The sequence below is a fragment of the Pituophis catenifer genome, unplaced genomic scaffold (assembly GCF_029215685.1).
Source record: "Pituophis catenifer annectens isolate HBS135680 unplaced genomic scaffold, rPitCat1.0.hap2 SCAF_2, whole genome shotgun sequence".
NCBI classification, from domain to species: Eukaryota; Metazoa; Chordata; class Lepidosauria; order Squamata; family Colubridae; genus Pituophis; species Pituophis catenifer.
Window position 1 is genome coordinate 15,981,345 of NW_027256882.1, and position 21,829 is coordinate 16,003,173.

Genomic DNA, 21,829 nt, shown 5'->3' on the forward strand with positions numbered 1-21,829 from the left:
TTTCTCCTTCCCAAAATACTAGAACCAAAGGCCACCCAATGAAATTGAATCTTGAAAAAATCGTGACAGACAACAGGAAGGATTTTTTTAGCACCACACACAATTCAACTTTGAAATTCAACAATTCAAATTTGCTACCACGAAACGTGTAGCCGGCTCTCCGATTGGCCGGCTTCAAACAAGAGGTGAGCCAATTTATGGAAGCCACTGGGATCAATGACTCTTAGTTGTGATGAGAGCGTGACGGCCTCTGAAAAACCATATCCTGGGAGACCAGTAGGCTTCCTTATGCAATTGGTTGTAAGTGCCACAATAGATTGCCAGACTAGATAAGCTAAGGATCTGATCCAGTATTTTCTTATTATATTATGATTTTTCTTCCTTGTCTCTCTGGCATTTCTATCCTTTTTTTCCCCCCTCTCCTGCTTTTATTAGCACATCTTTTCTCTCCCACTTGGAATACTTACGTTCCTCGGCCACATTCTGGAAGTGGACACTATTGTAGGTCCTTCCCGCTGAAGCTACGTGACTTTCCTGTGAGACAAGGCCTTCTGTTTGAAATGGGTCCACGGCAGAAGCTTCCATGTTCCTGTAACGTTTGGAAACCCAGAAAGAAAGTGAATTGGGCATCTGGAATGAAGAGATCACTCACTAAGCAATATATCTGGCAAGTCTGAAAAGAAACAAAAAATTATCTGCAAATAAGTTGTATGGAGAGTTGTATGGAGATATATCTACAGTAGCTTGTCCTTAGGAAACCTACAGTTATTTAATCAAGATGGATCAAGTTGACAAACATTTATTAAGATGGATGTGATGACACCTCTTTCATTAAAAGCCAGTTGAGCTCGACTTCAATATATCTTGAATGTATATATATCCAGAAGGTGAGCAGACATTGAATAAATCCACATGCAGTTGTAGGAAGCCCACCAGTGGTGGGTTCCTCCCGGTTCGGCCCGGTTCTCCCGAGCCAGTAGCGGTGATGATATGATGTCACCAAACCGGTACTGCCCCCCCCGTGTTATTCTTACCTTTTATTTGGCCCCACCCCCAATCTATTGCTGCCTCCTGAGTCCCAGCTGATGGCTAGAGGGAAAAAACCTGTTTAAACTCTTGCCGCGGGGCTTCAAAGGGCCGCCCTACAGCTGATCAGTGTTAAAAGAAAACAAATGAGTAGACCGGTGCCTGCAAAAATACATGAGTAGATCAGTGCCTGCAAAAATACATGAGTAGATCAGTGCCTGCAAAAATACATGGGTAGATCAATGCCTGCAAAAATACATGAGTAGACTGGTGCCTGCAAAAATACATGAGTAGATCGGTGCCTGCAAAAATACATGGATAGACCAGTGCCTGCAAAAATACATGAGTAGATCAGTGCCTGCAAAAATACATGAGTAGATCAGTGCCTGCAAAAATACATGGATAGACCAGTGCCTGCAAAAATACATGAGTAGATCAGTGCCTGCAAAAATACATGAGTAGATCAGTGCCTGCAAAAATAAATGGGTAGACCGGTGCCTGCAAAAATACATGAGTAGATCAGTGCCTGCAAAAATACATGGATAGACCAGTGCCTGCAAAAATACATGAGTAGATCAGTGCCTGCAAAAATACATGAGTAGATCAGTGCCTGCAAAAATACATGGATAGACCAGTGCCTGCAAAAATACATGAGTAGATCAGTGCCTGCAAAAATAAATGGGTAGACCAGTACAGCTCTGCAAGCAGTTAAAAGCCTGGTAGACCAGTACCTCTGCTAAATCCTAAATAATTGTCACATGACCATCAAGCCACGCCCACAAAACAAGCCACGCCCACAGAACCGGTAGTAAAAATTTATAGAACTTAGTTCACAAGGCTGGTAATTACCTATAAAGTCCTACATGGCTTAGGCCCGGGGTACCTGGAGGACCATCTGAGGCCAGCGACAGCTCCCCATCGCCCGGTGCGCTCTCACAGGGAGGGCCTCCTTGGAGACCCGTCGGCCAGACAGTGTCGGCTGACGACTCCCAGGGAGCGGGCCTTCTCTGTGGGCGCGCCTACTCTGTGGAATCAGCTTCCCCTGGAACTCCGGATGGCCCCTGACCTTCGCTCTTTCCGCCGTGACCTCAAAACATGGCTATTTGGCCTGGCCGGATTAGACTGAAGGGGTTTTTAAAGGGGATTGTATTGGTTTTTATATTTGAATACTGAATTTTATGTGTTTTTATTGTTGTGAGCCACCCTGAGTCCTTTGGGAGAGAGGGCGGCATACAAGTTTAATAAAATAAAATAAATAAATAAATAAACAGGCTTGGCTCTGGTTAGGACTCTGAGGGGAGATCACCAAGAAATTTAACATCTGTAAGATGGACGAGGAACAGGGGTGCTATTCAGCAGGTTCTGACAGGTTCTGGAGAATCGGTAATGGAAATTTTGAGTAGTTTGGAGAACTGGCAAATGCCACCACTGGCTGGCCCCAGAGTGGGGTGGGAATGGACATTTTGCAATATCCTTCCCCTGGAGTGGGGAGGGAATGGGGATTTTGCAGTATCCTTCCCCTGGAGTGGGGTGGGAATGGAGATTTCGCAGTATCCTTCCCCTGCCACACCCACCAAGCCACACCACATCCACCAAGCCAAGCCAAGGCATGTCGTTCGCTGTCAAAACTTTCCTCCAAGGCGTTTCGAAATATCCTGTCTTGAGCGGATTTCTGCCTGCAGTATTTGCTTTGCTTATGAATGGAGCCATCTAGATAGGTGGCTTCCTCTTTCAATAAGCTCTTTAATCTCCTTAAGCGCTGGCAACCTGCCGTGGGCTATTAAAAAAGATTGGGGGGGGGGCGGCTTCCTGCCTCTAAAAACATGTTTCTCCATTTCAATTATATTCATTTTTTAGGAATATATCCATTTATGAATATATCCATATAGCCATTATATCCTTCAATATAATATTCTGCCTTTTTTTTTAATAGTTCCCAAAATATTGGGGTGGGGAAGGGCTTCCCACGCTTTTAAAGGTGCAGAGACCCCAGCCTGCAGCTTTGCACGTTTGATAAAGAAAATTCCTTCTCAAGATAAAACCCCAATGACTTTTGCATAAAGGAGGAGGAGCCTGGGATGGATTTATTGCAAAAAGGCGTGGGGAGGGGGGCGTGGACTCTTCCCTCCCCCTCTGCCTTTTCATTTCTCACCCTTCTCTGGGCTGGCTGGGCTTTTGCATTGCAAGCTCCCTTCTGCTTTCCTTTCTCCAGCCAAGCCCAAGGTCCCCGCAACTTACCAGCTATGGGGACAGCAGCTGCACTTCTGAATGCTACTCTCTCCAGAACTGCTCAGCTTCCATAGAAAAGCAAAGCCGGGGAGTGGGGGGGGGGAGAAGAGGGGGGGAAGAGAAGAAGAAGGAGGATACAACCGGAAATGGGTTTTCCCCTGTCTTCCCCCCCCTCCCTGCCTCCCCCCCAAATGCCATTCTAGGACTGTTTTATTCACTCTTTTTAACCCTTGGAGGAGGAGAGCTAGCAACACTCTTCCCTTCTGGAGGAAGAAAGGGAGGGAGGGAGGGAGGGAGGGAGACAGAGAGAGAAAGAAAAAAGGAAGAAAGGAAGAAAGAAAAAGAAAGAGAGAGAAAGAGAGAGAGAAAGAAAAAGAAATGAATGAAAGAAAAATGAAAGAAAAGAGAGAGAGAAAGAAAGAAAAAGGAAGGAAGAAAAAGAAAGAAAGAAAGAGAGAGAGAAAGAAAGAAAGAAATGAAAGAAAGAAGAGAGAGAAAGAAAGAAAAAAGGAAAGAAGGAAGAAAAAGAAAAAGAGAAAGAGAGAAAGAAAGAAAGAAAAAGGAAGAAAGAAAAAGAAAAGAAAAGAAAAGAAAAGAAAAGAAAGAAAGAAAGAAAGAAAGAAAGAAAGAAAGAAAGAAAGAAAGGAAAAAAAAAACATGGATCAGTTTGGATGGGGTGAACGCACGCAAGGTTGAAGAACAGTGATTTGGCTCCTTAGCCGAGAAGAAACTCCCCCCCTCCCAATAAAACAATAAATAAAATTCTGTAGATTGAAAATTTGGGAGCTTGGAAACGGGTGGCCGCTAGGTTGAGCTCTTTTTTGAATCTCTGCCATATTTCCCGCATGAAAAAGGGGGAAAGACTGAGTTTAGGTATTGTACAATGCAGCCTAGCGATCGACAAGACGTGATGGATAGGATAGGATAGGATAGGATAGGATAGGATAATGAATTAGAGTAGAATAGAATAGAATAGAATAGAATAGAATAGAATAGAATAGAATAGAATAGAATAGAATAGAATAGAATAGAATTAGAACAGAACAGAAAGAATAGAAAAGAATAAAATTGAGAATAGAATTAAGAATAGAATAGAATATAGAACAGAATAGAAATAGAATAGAATAAAGAATAGCATAGGATAGAATTAAGAATATAATATAATAAAAACAGGATAGAGTAGAAGAATAAATAGAAAGGAATAGAATAAAGAATACAACAATAGAATTGAGAATAGAAAGAATTAAGAACAGAACAGAACAAAAGCACAGCACAGAATTATTTATTGATCAAGTCTCATTGGACCCAAGGAATTTGTCTCCGGTGCAGAAGCTCTCAGTCTACATACAAATAACTAAGTAATATAATCGTAAGATGGAAGCCTAATTGACTTCAGTGGGGCTCTCTCCTGTAATAATTGGGGGCGAATCATTGGCCCCCACGGATAGGGCTCGCAACCTGGGTGTCCTCCTGGATTCACGGCTGTTGTTAGAAGAGCATGTGACGGCCGTGTCCGGGAGGATTTTTCATCAGGTTCGCCTGATCCGCCAGTTGCGTCCCTATCTAGATCGGGACTCTCTACGCACAGTCACTCATGCCCTCGTTACTTCTCGTCTGGACTACTGCAACACTCTCTACATGGGGCTCCCCTTGAGGTGCACTCGGAGGCTCCAACTGGCGCAGAGTGCGGCCGCGCGGGTGGTGATGGGAACGACATGGAGTTCCCATGTAACACCTCTCCTGCGCGAGCTGCACTGGCTCCCGGTGGTCTTCCGAGTGCGCTTCAAGGTTTTGGTTATCACCTTTAAAGCGCTCCATGGCTTAGGACCTGGTTATTTACGGGACCGCCTGCTACCACCAATAGCCTCCCACCGGCCAGTACGCTCCCATAGAGAGGGGCTCCTCCGGGTGCCGTCGGCCAAACAATGTCGGCTGTCGGCCCCTAGGGGGAGAGCCTTCTCTGTGGGGGTACCTACGATTTGGAACGAGCTCCCCCCGGAGATACGTAGGATCCCGGATCTGCGCACCTTCCGCCGCGTGCTTAAGACTTTTCTATTTTATCAAGCTGGCCTGGCCTAAATCTTCCCCCCTTTTTAAATGTGGAAATTTTAAATTTTTAAATTTTAAATTCGTCTTATTTATAGGGGTATGGGTAAGGCGTTTTAAATTGGGGAGCCATTTTGGATTTAATTCTGTTTTAAACGTATTTTAATTGTTTATATTGTATGTTTTTTAATTTTGGCTGTTCACCGCCCCGAGTCCTTCGGGAGAGGGGGCGGTATAAAAATCTAATAAATAATAATAATAATAATAATAATAATAATAATAATAATAATAATAATAAGAGATAATAGGTTTCTTTGAAGTCGAACCACCCCTGCTGGGGACTGTGGGAAGAATCTATAAACGTGACAACTGCGTTAGAAATATCGTAAAGGGAATCATATGTTAACTGATCCACGTCCGGTCTCCACAAAGTTGCTGATTTACAGTAACTCTGAAATCTTTTAAACTTACTCAAGCGGAAGAATTAATTAAACATTTATTTCGAATGATAAACACGCACAAGCAAACACACAAAACGCAATATCAACATAACACTCACGATTCAACCGAAGAGAATCAGTGGCGGGAGGCTCCGCCCACCCACCCAGACGTCATCAAACACGCTTTGTGCACACACAGAACCTGCGCATGTGCAGAAGCGCCACACACTCGTGAAGCGAGCCCGCGCGCCCATGCGCTCCCAATAGCAAACCGGTAGCGCTGGGATTTGAAACCCACTACTGGACTCAATCCACATCACTTAATTTAATCAACCTGTTCTGCCCCAGCTATGGACCCCAAAGAACGCAGCACACACAAAGTCCGTTCAAACCTTAGTTTACTAAATAAACCATATTTTTACAACAACGGCTGTTAATTAACTGCATTAACAGCCGCCAAGAATTCAAAGAATAATAACTGAAAGCTTACTGTGGTTAGCAGACTGCCCAGAAGCAATTTGCAGGAAGCTGATAAGATAAGCAAGACAAGACACGAAGGAGAGTGAACAAAGTTGTTCCCTGCAAATTGCCTCAGTCGTCGTCCTTCCTTAAATAGGCTAAGAGAGTGGCCAATTAGTCCCAAGCCTTACTCTCGAGGAGACTTCCTCCTGAGGAGCCACTCCTGCCTTTTGGCAACTCTGTGTGCCCGTGCATCAAGAAGAGGCTCCTCCTCTTCTTCCTCTTCACTTAAGGGAGCTTCTGGAGCTTCTGAAGGCCCTGGCTGAATCCCCGCCCCTGGCACCACATCTTCTCCAGCCTCCTCATTGTCCGACTCAAGTGCCAGCTGCACAGACTGCTGGCGCAGCACCACACCAGCCTCCTCGCTGTCTGAATGAGCTACTAGCTGCACAGGCCACGTACGGGCCACAACACAACCCTTTCTCTGGGGTCAATACATAGACACGCCCACACACCACCAGGGTCACCCTAAAGTCAGCACCAAGACACGTCCACACCCAGGACAAGCTCCCCTTATAAAACAATGTCTCTGTACCCCATTTTCTCTGCTGCTGCCCCCATAAGGGGCACTCTTGGCTTTTGGGAATAAATCATTCTCCTTTCCTCCCAGCTGTCTGGATTTCATTTTTACTTATTCCTGCATAACCTCAGTTCGGGTTGGGACCGGAAATTATTCTTCTGACAGGGCCTTCGCTTCTGAAGTACAGGTAGTCCTCGACTTATAACAGTTCATTTAGTGACTGTTCAAAATTACAATGGCATTGAAAAAAGTGATTTATTTATTTATTTATTTATTTATTTATTTATTTATTTATTTATTTATTTATTTATTGAATTTCTATACCACCCTTCTCCCGAAGGACTTATGACCATTTTATGACCATTGCAGCATCCTGACGGTCACGTGATCTGGATGCTTGACAACTGACTCACATTTATGACGGTTGCAGGGTCCGTGGGTCATGTGATCCCCTTTTGCGACCTTCTGACAAGCAAAGTCAACGGGGAAAGCAGATTCACATAACAACCGTGTGACTAATTTCAAAAGCACAGTGATTCACTTAACAAACGTGGTGAGAAACGTCGTAAAGTGGGACACAACTCACTTAACAAATGTCTCCCTTTAGCAATGTAAATGGGCTCAGTTGTGATCGTAAGAGAAGTTTCTGGTTTTATCTTTATATTCTGAATCTTACTCAGTGGTGAAATTCAAATTTTTTTACTACCAGTTAAGTGGGCGTGGCTTGGTGGGCATGGCTTGGTGGGCATGGCAGGGGAAGGATACTACAAAATCTCCATTCCCTCCCCACTCCTGGGGAAAGGATATTGCAAAATCTCCATTCCCACCCAACTCTGGGGCCAGCCAGAGTGTTGTGGCTCCGTTGCCTGAGCCTGGACTATCGACAGATGCAGACTCTGTGAGTGAGGGAGAGGAGTTGGCAAGGCCTCCCTCTCCAGGACCCTCCTCTCTGGCAATGCCTCCGGAGGACACTGAAGGCCAAGAGATAGGCCCAGAGCCAAGCATGTCCTCGCAGCCACAGGTGGACAGCAACGAAGGAGATAAGTGCTGGCTGGATCCTCGACAGCGGCGCAGGGAGAAGCGTGCGCAGCAGAGGGGAAGGCGTGCCAGAGATTAGCTGAGTCACTGGACCACACCCCACAGGGTATAAATGTGGGTGTGGTGGCCGGTTCAGTTTGTGACGAGCAAAAACTAGAAATAATCCATGATCTCTGCGTTACTGGACTTCTGCCTGCCTTGTCGGACTGCATTTGGACTAATCCTTTTATTGCTGAAACTTTGCCTGCTTTATCGGAATGCTTGCAGTCTAATCTTTGTTTTGTGTGAGTAAAGTCTGAATTGGCAGCTAGCCACTGGGTTGCTGCCAGCTTTATCTTCAAAGACTTTGTCGTGTGGCTTATTAACTCCGGGCCGTCTGTGGGGGTGCGTGTGTGGGACAGGGACAGAACACAGAGGTGGCATTTGCCGGTTCTCCAAATACTCAAAATTTCTGCTACCGGTTCTCCAGAACCTGTCAGAACCTGTTGGATTTCACCCCTTATCTTACTCCAATATGTCTTTGCAGACTAGATCAATGTTTCTCAATTTTGGCCACTTTAAGATGTGTGGACTTCCATCTTCCAGAATTCCAGCTGGGAATTCAGCTGGGAATTCTGGGAGATGAAGTCCACGTATCTTAAAGTCGTGAAGATTGAGAAACACTGCACTAGATGGGTCTCCCACCAGTGACACAGCAGCACACTTTTGGTGGTGCGGGATTTCTTTGCCGTTTTCCCCAGCATTTCTTTCACTACGCACTTCCACAGTGTTGTTCCCTGAATACAAAATCAGAAAGTCTCCTTCATAAGGGATACATGGAGGAAGTGGTGGGATTCAATTTTTTTAACAACCAGTTGTGTGGGCGTGGCTTAGTTGGGAGTGTGGCTAGCTGGTCATGTGACTGGGTGGGTGTGGCTAGCTGGTCATGTGACTGGGTGGGCGTGGCTATGTGCATGGGACTACTCAGAGGGCTGAAAAAAGTCATTTCTGACTGGTCCTTGTACTTTTGATCGGTCCTCGCACTTATGACCATCCTCACATTTATGCCCGTTGCAGCATTCTTAACAACCATGTCAGTCATTTCACCACTACTTCTCTTCACCACGTCGACAAGATTGGGTGCAAAACGTAAAATGTAAGGACAGTCGTAAGTTCAAGGACTGGTCAAAAGTGCGAGGACCGGTCAAAAATAACTTTTTCAGCCCTCTGAGTAGTCCTTATGCACATAGGGACTAGTCAGAGGGCTGAAAAAAGTCATTTCTGACTGGTCCTTGCACTTTTGACCGGTCCTTGCACTTATGACCATCCGCACATTTATGCCCATTCTGTGTGTTGCGAGGCCAATACATTACCAAAAAACACTGAACCGTTTGTTAAGTTACTGGCTTGCCCGCCCCTCGCCCCACCCCGCCCCCACTATTTATTGGCAAGGGGCGGGGCAAGCCAGCAATTGAACAAACAGTTCCGCCAAACCTCCTAAAACCGGCAGAATCCCACCACTGCATGGAGGGCATCCGGACATGGTCTTTTGGGGAGGCCGATCATGATAAGAATTCAAAGAAGCCAATTAAAATCTTAACTTATTTTTACTTAGTTAAATAAAGTACAGAGGGCCAGCAGGAAGGGATGGACGTAAGATCCAGTCTGCGCCTTCTCACCTCTTAGATTAGATTAGATTAGAATTCTTTATTGGCCAAGTGCGATTGGACATCAAAGGAATTTGTCTTTGGTGTATATCCTCTCAGTGTACATAAAAAGAAAAGATACATTTGTTAAGAATCATAAGGTACAAGACTTAATGATAGTCATAGGGTACAAATAAGCAATCAAATCCTACTAGGAAACAATATAATCATAAGGATACAGCAACAAATTACAGTCATACAGTCATAAGTGGGAGGAGATGGGTGATAGGAACGATGAGAAGGTTAATAGTAGTGCAGACTTAGTAAACAGTTTGACAGTGTTGAGGGAATTATTTGCAGAGTGATGGCGTTCAGGGAAAAAACTGTCCTTGTGTCTACTTGTTCTGGTGTGCAGTGCCCTATAGCATCGTTTTGAGGGTAGGAGTTGAAACAATTTAGGTCCAGGATGCGAGGGGTCTGTAGATATTTTCACAGCCCTCTTTTTGACTCGTACAGTATACAGGTCCTCAATGGAAGGCAGGATGGTAGCCACTGTTTTTTCTGCAGTTCTAATTATCCTCTGAAGTCTGTGTCTGTCTTGTTGGGTTGCAGAACCAAACCAGCCAGTAAGGGGTTAAAGCAAGAGAGGCGAGATGGCTAAAAAGGCCAAGAGGAAGGAAAGAGATGGGGGAAACCAGCCGTTTCCTGTCCTGTGTCCTGTCTTGCCCCTCCTCCTTATCTCCCCCCTGGTCAAAGGGGTCTTTGTCTTGGGATGCCTGGTGAGTTCCTCCCTGGGAAGGGAGGGAGGCAACCTGGAATGGCGGTGTCAGGTGATGGCAGTGGGGAGGGGGCCAACTATGGAGAGCCCACACCTGCGGAGGGATGGAGACCCAAGGGTGGGAGGGAGGAGGGAACCGTTGGAGGATTCCAACAGTCAAAGAGGACCAAAAGACCACCCCCTTCCAGACATCTGGCGCTCTTGCTCTTGGTCTCGAGTCCACCGTCCTCTCTCCGCCCATTGAAGTGAAATGCAATTTACGGAGGAGGAAAGTTTAACTTGAGCCCTTTGAGTCCCTTCCTATGGAGTTTGTCAACAGTGTTAAGTATCTGGGGATGCAGATACCGAACAATCTGACTTGGTCTCTTCATACGTTATCTTTAGCGAAGCGTGCTGCGACCTTGGGACACAGCAACAGGAATAGAGTAGAGTAGAGTAGAGTAGAGTAGAGTAGAGTAGAGTAGAGTAGAATAGAATAGAATAGAATAGAATAGAATAGAATAGAATAGAATAGAATAGAATAGAATAGAATAGAATTCTTTTATTGGCCAAGCGTGATTGGACACAGAAGGAATTTGTCTCTGGTGCAGGAAACCCTACCCCATTTCTGACAAATAGCAGTCCAATCTTTTCTCGAACGTCTCAAATGATGAAGCTCCCACAATGTCCGAAGGCAACTTTGTTCCGTTGTTTGATTGTTCTCACTGTCAGAAAGTTCCTCCTCATTTCTAGGTTGAATCTCTCCTTGGTCAGTTTCCATCCATTATTCCTTGTCTGGCCTTCGGGTGCTTTGGAAAATAGCTTGATCTCCTCCTCTCTTTGGCAGCCCCTCAAGTATTGGAAGACGGCTATCATGTCTCCCCTGGTCCTTCTCTTCACTAGACTAGCCATGCCCAGTTCCTGCAACCGTTCTTCATATGTTTTAGTCTCCAGTCCCCTAATCATCTTGGTTGCTCTTCTCTGCACTTTTTCTAGAGTTTCAACATCTTTTTTATAGTGTGGTGACCAAAACTGAATGCAGTATTCTAGGTGTGGTCTTACCAGGGCTTTATAGAGTGGTATTAGTACCTCACTTGATCTTGATTGTGTCCCTCTGTTAATGCAATTTAGGATTGCATTGGCTTTTTTGGCTGCCGCTGCACACTGCTGGCTCATAATTAATTGGTTGTCCACTAAGACGCTCGGTGTACGTAAAAAAAAAAACCATTCATCAAGAATCACAATCAGTTGCCAAGCATCCGAATTTTGATTACGTGACCCGGGGGAGATGCTGCAACGGTCGTAAGTGTGGAAAAACGTCATTTTTTTTCAATGCCATTGCAACTTCGGACGGCCACTAAAGGGACTGCTGTAAATCGAGGACTGCCTGTATAACACTTGGAACTCGTAAAAAAAAAGGACAGGATGTAACTCTCACTGGCAAATAAATATATAAATAAATAAAACGACAAGGGCACCGAACGGAGTGTTTCTCAATCAGATTAATTCAGCCTTCTACCCTCCAGATGGGCAGTATTTCCATTGGGTCTATGACAATTCACCACGGCCAACTTGCCATCCCCAGCTTGCTACCACCAACTTGCCACGGCTAAATTGCTGCAGGAGAGCTTACCACGGCCATCTCACCGCAGGACAGCTCGCTGCGGGACAAGAGGTTTTTTTTTTTTTAATTTGATTTATATGCCGCCCTTCTCCGGAGACTCAGGGCGGCTTACAATGCGTTAAGCAATAGCCTTCATACTTTTGTATATTTATACAAAGTCAGCTTATTGCCCCCACAAACTGGGTCCTCATTTCACCTACCTTAGAAAGGATGGAAGGCTGAGTCAACCTTGAGTTTGGTGAGATTTGAACTTGCAGTAATTGTAGGCAGCTGATGTTAATAACAGTGCTTTAGTCTGCTGCGCCACCAGGCTCTTATTAGTTAAACTAATATCAAAGAAATGGTGGAATAGAATCATTAAAGAAGGATGCAAAAGGAGGGAGAGAATGAAATGTGAATGGCAAAAAGTAAAATATTTTTAAAAATTTATTTTAAATAATTAAATAGAATTGTTAAATTGTCCCACGGAAAGTTACCCAGAGGTGAGATGCTCCCGGTTCGGACCGGATCTCCTGATTCGGTAGCGATGATGGCGGATAGTTTGGAGAACCAATAGCAAAAATGCCTCTCCCCACATGCCCAGCTGAGCCGCGCGATCATCAGAGGCTTTGTTTTTTACTTTTAAAAGCATTTTTTTAACAACCTCTTCGGATGAAGAGGTTGTAGAACAAATGCTTTTAAAAGGTTCTGACGATCCCAGCTGAGTTGCCTGATTGTCAGAGGCTTTTTTTTCTTTTAAAAGCAAAAAAAAAAAAAAAGTTTTTAAAAGAAAACAAAAGCCTCTGACGATCAGGCAACTCAGCTGGGATCGTCAGAGCCTTTTAAAAGCATTTGTTCTATAACCTCTTCGGCTGAATTGGTTGTAGAAAAAATGCTTTTAAAAGTAAAAAAAAAAAGAAGTTGGCTACACCCACCCGGTCACATTACCCCCACCCCCACCAAGCTACGCCCACAGAACCGGTAGTAACAAATTTTACATTTCACCACTGGAGTTACCTCGTGGCGAGTTGGCTGTGGCGACGTATCCAGCAGCGAGTTGGCCGTGGTGAATTGTCCCATTCCCTTTCCATTCCCCACATCCCTCGGTATTCTGAGATCTGCAGTTCAGCACATCTGCGAAGCCCCAAGTTGGGAGAAGTAGGCTTATGGCTTTTTAAATTTTCCATTGTTACAGGTGTGACTGTCTCTATGGTACCTTCATTTGCCCTTTGAGGTTTAAAGTTTCTCTACCAGGAGATGCCACAGTTACCAGCTGGCACTGCTTACCAGATCCTTTACCGCTTTGAGAACGTGCTACACCTTGGCTTTTTATAGCTTCGGACCCTGTTTCCTTTAAGAAGAAGTTTCAGGGATCTGCGCCTCCCTACTCCTGATGGGATCTACCCCAGAACAATTCAAACATGGAGCAAAATCTGGCTGGCTCAGAAGCAGGAAGGAACTCTGATGTTCTCCAGGTAGAGCTCGGGGCTGCTAAGACGATGCCGTGGGAATCTGACCACACGGTGGATGCCCGATGCCTTCACTTCCGGCAGTTCCACTATGGGGAGATCTGGGGACCCCGAGAGGTGTTCAACCAGCTCCGTGATCTTTGCTTCCTGTGGCTCCAACCCGAGCGTCATACAAAGAATCAGATCCTGGATTTGGTGATCCTGGAGCAGTTCCTGGCTGTCCTTCCTCCAGAGATGGAGAGCTGGCTTCGAGAATGTGGGCCGGAAACCAGTTCTCAGGCGGTGGCCCTGGCCGAAGGATTCCTGCTGAGTAAAGCAGAAGAAAAGTCTCAGGAAGAGCAGCAGGTGAGTATCCTGGTCCAGGTATTCCTCGATTTATGACCACAATATGAGCCCAGGATTTCCGTTGCTAAGCAAAGCAGCTGTTAAGTGAGTTTTGCAACCTCTTACAACCTTTCTCATCACAGTTGTTAACTGAATCACTGCAACTGTTTTTTTTAATAACAATTTTATTAATTGTTAATTAATTAATATAGGAAAAAATACAAAAGCAAAAAGAAGGAGAAATAGAAAAGGGGAAGGAAAAAGAGTGGAGAAGAAGGGGGAAAAAGAAAGAAAAAGCATTGACTTCCAACTCCCTTAGGGTAATAACATCAAACCACAACTTTTTAGTTTTACATAGTACTTTAAACTAGCCATGTCAGATGTAAATGCCTTATTCTCTAATGTGTAAATAATGTATATATGGAACACCAGGGGTTAACTTATTACTTGAGCTTTAATGTATTCATATTTTACCACTCCCATTCCTGGCTCCGCCCCTTGTATATAAAAGGAGCCATCCTCCCCATTTTCCTTGCTTCTATCTTGAATATTCAGCGAATATAGAATGCCTATTATGATTAAAGAGAATTATATTTAAACCTATAACTTCTATTATCTTTATTGAGTCTGATCCTGAAAATATTGCAACAAGCTGGTAGCAGAGGATGGTTAATTGACTCAATAAGTAATTAAAAATGTCCAAGAAAGATAGGCCTAACACCAGGGCCTACAGCAAAGAAATAGAAACTGATCAAGAGATGATCAACGAATCCACTAATGCGATTTCGAGAGAATCCGAAGAATACACCACTGAAGAAGAAGAACTGATGAGTGAAAATAACGACCAGGAAGAAATCGAGATAGAAAATAACGAACTCAGGTCAGAAATATTAAAAATACTAAAAAGCCAAAAGAATGATGAAAGCCTCATCGCGGACCTCCAGGAGATGCTGAGGAACAGCGGAGCAGCGAGAGAGAAAAACATCATTAAAGAAAAACCCAAAGATCAAAAAACTGTGAGTGAAATGACTACTGAGAAAATAGTTGTAAAAAAGAAAAGATGTGACCCCGCGCGAAATTTTGAACGGCAGCCATCTTGGTTTCAACGAACTTCAAAAGAGAGTGAAGCAGAGCCAATCAAAACGCTCAGTTCAAAATTTCTGGCGCGAAAAACGCTATCAGACGAAGAAAGTGAAAAAGAAGTCTCAAACTCTTCAGATGAACCAAAATCAGAAAGTGAAGACGATTTAACAAAGTCTCAAGTAGAGTCAGCAATGAAAACACTTTTTGCTGCTTTTGGGCCAAGATTGAAAATTTCTAAGACATCAACGAAGAAGCAAGCAATCAAAACGACAACTCAAGACCTGCACGCTCCCATCCTGACTTCGAAAACGACGACACCCGAGCCCAGAGAGCCATGCCGATTCCGTCCTACACCGCAGACAGAATCGAGTGCCAGCACACACAAGAGAAAGAGAAGAACCGCCGTCATCACCAAAGCCCCAAAAACCGAGCCAGAGACCGACTCATCTGAAGAGGAGCGGATCGAGAGAGCTGAAATGGAGAGAACCTTCCACAACGGCGCCAAAGAAGAAATGAGCAACGCGCATGTGCAAAACTACGTAGACGGCCCCGAAAGACTTGAACTGGCCAGAGAACCGCGCAGACTCGTTACAAGCATCCCAATGCCGTTCTGTAATTTCCTGCACTTGAGAGACCACGGACTGCCTCAGGTTGTAAGTAATGGACAAAATAATGTGGGGAACTTACCCAGTGACTTCCCAAAACTTAGAGTTGATGGCATTAATTTACAAGAGTGGTACCAACAGCTTCAGGTTATTTTTATGAAAGAAAATTTACTATTCTTTATAACTAGTCCTCCAAGAAAACCTTGGACTTTAAAAATAGACTGTTTACATCATAGAGCATTTTTCATAATAATTTCTAGCGTGTCTCCTGCAATGTATCATAGCATCAAACCAAACCTAACTGTATCAGAAATAATTCAATGCATGTTTAATCTATTTCACAGCGATAGCGTAGCCACAACCACAAGAATGTCTAAGGATTTCTTTTCTTCTAGAGTGAAACCAGGGGTTTCTATAAGTGAACATTTGATAAATCTAAACAAAATAAGAGCTGAGCTGCAATTGAGGGGGGAAGTGATTTCAGATCAAACTATGAAAAGTGTTATTATCAATTCACTTGATCCATCATGGGATAGCTTTATGTCACACTTAGATACCATTAATTTGGGATATTTATCAATAGAAAGTCTATCTAACAAATTGATAGCAGAAGACAATTCAAGAAAAAATCGTTCCAGTAACCAAACAGAACACAAATCTTTTAGGAAAGTAGTCTTTCAAGATAAATATAATGAAGCCTTTAGATGCCACAATTGTGGATCCAGGGAACACAGTAGAAGAGACTGTCCCAAAGTCCCAAGGGAGAGACATAGGCCAGAATATAGGAGCAAATACAATTACAGACAATCTTCCACAGATAGACACAAATATAGAAGTCCACCAAACTACAGAGAAAGTAGAGGGGGTAGAGAAAATTCAAAAGAGAGAAAATCTGGGTCACTAAATGGGCTAAATAAACAAGACAGCACCAAAACACAACAAGATGAGAACAATAATTGGCTTATTGATTCTGGTGCAACAAATCACACCACTAATAACAAAAGTATATTATCTTCATTTACAGAAGATAAGTTTGTGATAAAGGTAGCTAATCAAGAAAAGGTTCAAGTATTAGGCAGAGGAAATGTGACCTTGCCTGGTTTAGGGAAAATAGAGGGGGTATTATTAATCCCAGAAATACCTCACAACATACTAAGTGCTATAAAACTAAGCAGAGAATCTGACATCAATATAGTTTTCTCAAAGGGGAAAGCAACTATAGAAAAGAACAAAACAAATGTAGGCACTGTGATGATAAAAGGGGGTCTACCCTATCTGATAACCAAAGAAAGATGGTTACATAACATTGATTCAAATATGGAAGATTGTATTGAAGCAGATGATGAAAATGTCAGTAACAGTGACAATGATGAATGTAAAATAACTCATGATAACAAAAATACACACAATGAGAAGAAACCAAAAATAGGTAAACCAATTCATGATGAGTGTGCTCATATCTTACATAGGAAGTTAGGACATGCAAGCTTTCCTGTAGTACAAAAAATGACTGAACACGCAGAAGGTGTAAAAATAAAAAATTGTGAAAATTATTTAGAATGCTCAGTATGTAAATCCACCAAACTAAAAACCAGTCCTAGACCAAAAAAATCTAACAGATCAACTAACAATATTTTTGATTTGGTACATATGGACTTAGTTGGTCCATTAACTCCATCAATTACCTATAGAAAACGTTACTTCCTAACAATAGTGGATGATTACAGTCGCTATGGTTTTGTTTACACATTAAAGCACAAGGATGAAACCTTTCAGAAATTTAAGGAATTCTACAAACGCATAGAAACACAACATAATATCAGAATAAAACAAATTATGACAGATAGGAGATGTGAATTCATGTCTAAAGAATTCTCCCAATGGTTAAAGGATAGAGGGATGCTACATTTCACGTCCAATCCATTTTCTGCCTTTCAAAATGGGATTGCAGAGAGAAAGAACTCCACACTACAAACCATGATTAGATGCACATTAGAGGATGCTGGTTTAGGCAAACAATTTTGGTCAGAAGCCTTACATTATTCAAATTACACTCAAAATAGAACATGGTCCAGTATTGTGAATAAGACACCATATGAGGTGATGTACAATAGAAAACCTAAATTAGCACACATGCACATATTTGGAGTTACTGCAGACGTGCACATACCTAAACAATTGAGGAGAAAGGGAGAAAACGTATCCAGGAGATTAAGATTCATGGGATACGAAACTGGAACCAAAGGGTACAGATTCATCGATAATAATAACAAATTTATAGTATCCAGAACAGCTGTGTTTCATGAGCAGGCCAATTGGTCTAAGTTGCACCTTAATGAAATTTTTCCTAATAAAAGCAAAGATAATATATCTTGCGAGGAAGGAACAACAGAAAATCAAAATATTAACAAAAGTAAGAACAAAACCAAAACTTGGACAAATAGTCAGCATAAAATAAAGACAGACACATTAACAAAAAAGGAAGCCAGATATTTGCATGACAACCATAGCAAACCTGAAAGAAATATTAGAAATAATAGAAACCAAATACCAAATAAATACAAAGATTATATTATGCATATGGATGGAGAACAAATAACACCTAATACATATGAGGAAGTATTGAAACTTCCCCGTGAAGAAAGAGAAAAATGGGAACTAGCTATGGAAAAAGAAATGAAAAGTTTACAAGGATTAAATGTATTCACACCTGCGATCGCACCTAAGGATAAAACAATTATAGGTACCAGGTGGATTTATAAAATTAAGAATTTAGAAGGAGGTAATACCTTATACAAGGCCAGACTAGTTGCACAAGGTTATGCACAAAAATATCCAGAAGACTATACTGACACATATTCACCCACAGTGAGAACAGAGAGTGTCAAAACAGCTCTTGTAGTAGCATCTGCACTCAATCTAGACGTGTTTCAATATGACATACAGACTGCATACTTACATGCAAAATTAGATAAGGAAATATATGTAAGAGCACCGCACAGTCAATACACTAATAAGAACGAAATTTGGTTACTAAATAAGAGTCTGTACGGATTGAAGCAATCTGGCAAAAGATGGTACGATTGTTTGGTAAAAGTACTAAAGACCATGGATTTCAACGCCACCACTGCTGATAACTGTTTCTTTGTAAAAAAGAGTAATGATCATATTGAATTTGTATTAATTTATGTGGATGATATTTTATATATTGGAAAGCATAAAGAGAGCAGGGAAATCTTTGTAAATAAGTTAAACGAACACTTCTCATTGAAATCACTAGGTAGAGTGAATAAATACCTTGGTGTACAAATTAACAAAACAAAAAGGGGATTCAAACTTACTCAAAAAGATAAAATCATTGAACTCCTAAACAAATGTAACTTAAATAATGCCAAAACATGTGACACACCTATGCAAACTGATTTTCTTAGAAACAATGATGAATCTTCCCCTGAGTTTAAAGACAACACATGTTACAGATCAGTTATAGGTTCACTCCTTTATATATCTAATTGGACTAGGCCAGATATTGCATTACCTCTCAATTTATTGTCAAGATATGTTAGCAAACCAACCTTGTATCATTGGGAAGCTGTCAAAAGAATTTTAAGATATCTGAAAAGTACATTAGATTTTTGTTTAATATTGGAACCCAATAATGACAAAGAACCAAAAATTACTTGTTATGCTGATGCAGATTGGGCTGGTGATACATCATGCAGAAAGAGCACCTCTGGTTATGTTTTTCTATTGAACGATTGTCCAGTTTACTGGTATACTGGTAAACAAGAACTGGTAGCCACCTCTACCACAGAAGCAGAATATGTTTGCTTGTCTAAAGCTGCAAATAACCTTGTATGGTTCAATGATTTGATCACAGATGTTTGGAAGAAACCTACTTTACCATTTATTATGCATGAAGATAATAAAGCGGCCATTGAAATTTCTAGATCCGATGCAATTGGACAAAGGTCCAGGCATATTGATATAAAATTTAAGCACGTGAGACAACTATCTCAAGACGGATTCATCAAAGCAATACATTGTGATACTTCTGAACAATTAGCTGACATATTAACAAAACCCTTACCTTCTAAACAACACAAATATTTAACTTCTAAATTATATGTATTATATTGTCCTGAATCTGAATGTAACTGGTGTTGTATAACGAACAGGCATTTAGAGGGGGATTTGTCAGATGTAAATGCCTTATTCTCTATTGTGTAAATAATGTATATATGGAACATCAGGGGTTAACTTATTACTTGAGCTTTAATGTATTCATATTTTACCACTCCCATTCCTGGCTCCGCCCCTTGTATATAAAAGGAGCCATCCTCCCCATTTTCCTTGCTTCTATCTTGAATATTCAGCGAATATAGAATGCCTATTATGATTAAAGAGAATTATATTTAAACCTATAACTTCTATTATCTTTATTGAGTCTGATCCTGAAAATATTGCAACAAGCTGGTAGCAGAGGATGGTTAATTGACTCAATAAGTAATTAAAAATGTCCAAGAAAGATAGGCCCAACACCAGGGCCTACAGCAAAGAAATAGAAACTGATCAAGAGATGATCAACGAATCCACTAATGCGATTTCGAGAGAATCCGAAGAATACACCACTGAAGAAGAAGAACTGATGAGTGAAAATAACGACCAGGAAGAAATCGAGATAGAAAATAACGAACTCAGGTCAGAAATATTAAAAATACTAAAAAGCCAAAAGAATGATGAAAGCCTCATCGCGGACCTCCAGGAGATGCTGAGGAACAGCGGAGCAGCGAGAGAGAAAAACATCATTAAAGAAAAACCCAAAGATCAAAAAACTGTGAGTGAAATGACTACTGAGAAAATAGTTGTAAAAAAGAAAAAATGTGACCCCGCGCGAAATTTTGAACGGCAGCCATCTTGGTTTCAACGAACTTCAAAAGAGAGTGAAGCAGAGCCAATCAAAACGCTCAGTTCAAAATTTCTGGCGCGAAAAACGCTATCAGACGAAGAAAGTGAAAAAGAAGTCTCAAACTCTTCAGATGAACCAAAATCAGAAAGTGAAGACGATTTAACAAAGTCTCAAGTAGAGTCAGCAATGAAAACACTTTTTGCTGCTTTTGGGCCAAGATTGAAAATTTCTAAGACATCAACGAAGAAGCAAGCAATCAAACCGACAACTCAAGACCTGCACGCTCCCATCCTGACTTCGAAAACGACGACACCCGAGCCCAGAGAGCCATGCCGATTCCGTCCTACACCGCAGACAGAATCGAGTGCCAGCACACACAAGAGAAAGAGAAGAACCGCCGCCATCACCAAAGCCCCAAAAACCGAGCCAGAGACCGACTCATCTGAAGAGGAGCGGATCGAGAGAGCTGAAATGGAGAGAACCTTCCACAACGGCGCCAAAGAAGAAATGAGCAACGCGCATGTGCAAAACTACGTAGACGGCCCCGAAAGACTTGAACTGGCCAGAGAACCGCGCAGACTCGTTACAAGCATCCCAATGCCGTTCTGTAATTTCCTGCACTTGAGAGACCACGGACTGCCTCAGGTTGTAAGTAATGGACAAAATAATGTGGGGAACTTACCCAGTGACTTCCCAAAACTTAGAGTTGATGGCATTAATTTACAAGAGTGGTACCAACAGCTTCAGGTTATTTTTATGAAAGAAAATTTACTATTCTTTATAACTAGTCCTCCAAGAAAACCTTGGACTTTAAAAATAGACTGTTTACATCATAGAGCATTTTTCATAATAATTTCTAGCGTGTCTCCTGCAATGTATCATAGCATCAAACCAAACCTAACTGTATCAGAAATAATTCAATGCATGTTTAATCTATTTCACAGCGATAGCGTAGCCACAACCACAAGAATGTCTAAGGATTTCTTTTCTTCTAGAGTGAAACCAGGGGTTTCTATAAGTGAACATTTGATAAATCTAAACAAAATAAGAGCTGAGCTGCAATTGAGGGGGGAAGTGATTTCAGATCAAACTATGAAAAGTGTTATTATCAATTCACTTGATCCATCATGGGATAGCTTTATGTCACACTTAGATACCATTAATTTGGGATATTTATCAATAGAAAGTCTATCTAACAAATTGATAGCAGAAGACAATTCAAGAAAAAATCGTTCCAGTAACCAAACAGAACACAAATCTTTTAGGAAAGTAGTCTTTCAAGATAAATATAATGAAGCCTTTAGATGTCACAATTGTGGATCCAGGGAACACAGTAGAAGAGACTGTCCCAAAGTCCCAAGGGAGAGACATAGGCCAGAATATAGGAGCAAATACAATTACAGACAATCTTCCACAGATAGACACAAATATAGAAGTCCACCAAACTACAGAGAAAGTAGAGGGGGTAGAGAAAATTCAAAAGAGAGAAAATCTGGGTCACTAAATGGGCTAAATAAACAAGACAGCACCAAAACACAACAAGATGAGAACAATAATTGGCTTATTGATTCTGGTGCAACAAATCACACCACTAATAACAAAAGTATATTATCTTCATTTACAGAAGATAAGTTTG

General features: G+C 42.0%; 1 protein-coding gene across 3 annotated transcripts in view; it reads left to right on the top strand.

Annotated features, from left to right (window-relative positions):
* LOC139311782 (zinc finger protein 850-like) overlaps window positions 1-21,829 on the top strand; it is a 300,225-nt gene that overhangs the window by 237,260 nt on the left and 41,136 nt on the right. Inside the window, exon 1 of one of the 3 annotated variants that reach the window (XM_070936295.1) lies at window positions 13,225-13,617. The exons of the other annotated variants lie outside the window; for them this stretch is intronic. Coding sequence (XP_070792396.1) covers window positions 13,225-13,617 — 393 coding nt within the window. Of the gene's footprint in view, window positions 1-13,224; window positions 13,618-21,829 lie in introns of those variants that run through there. 3 annotated transcript variants of the gene reach the window in all.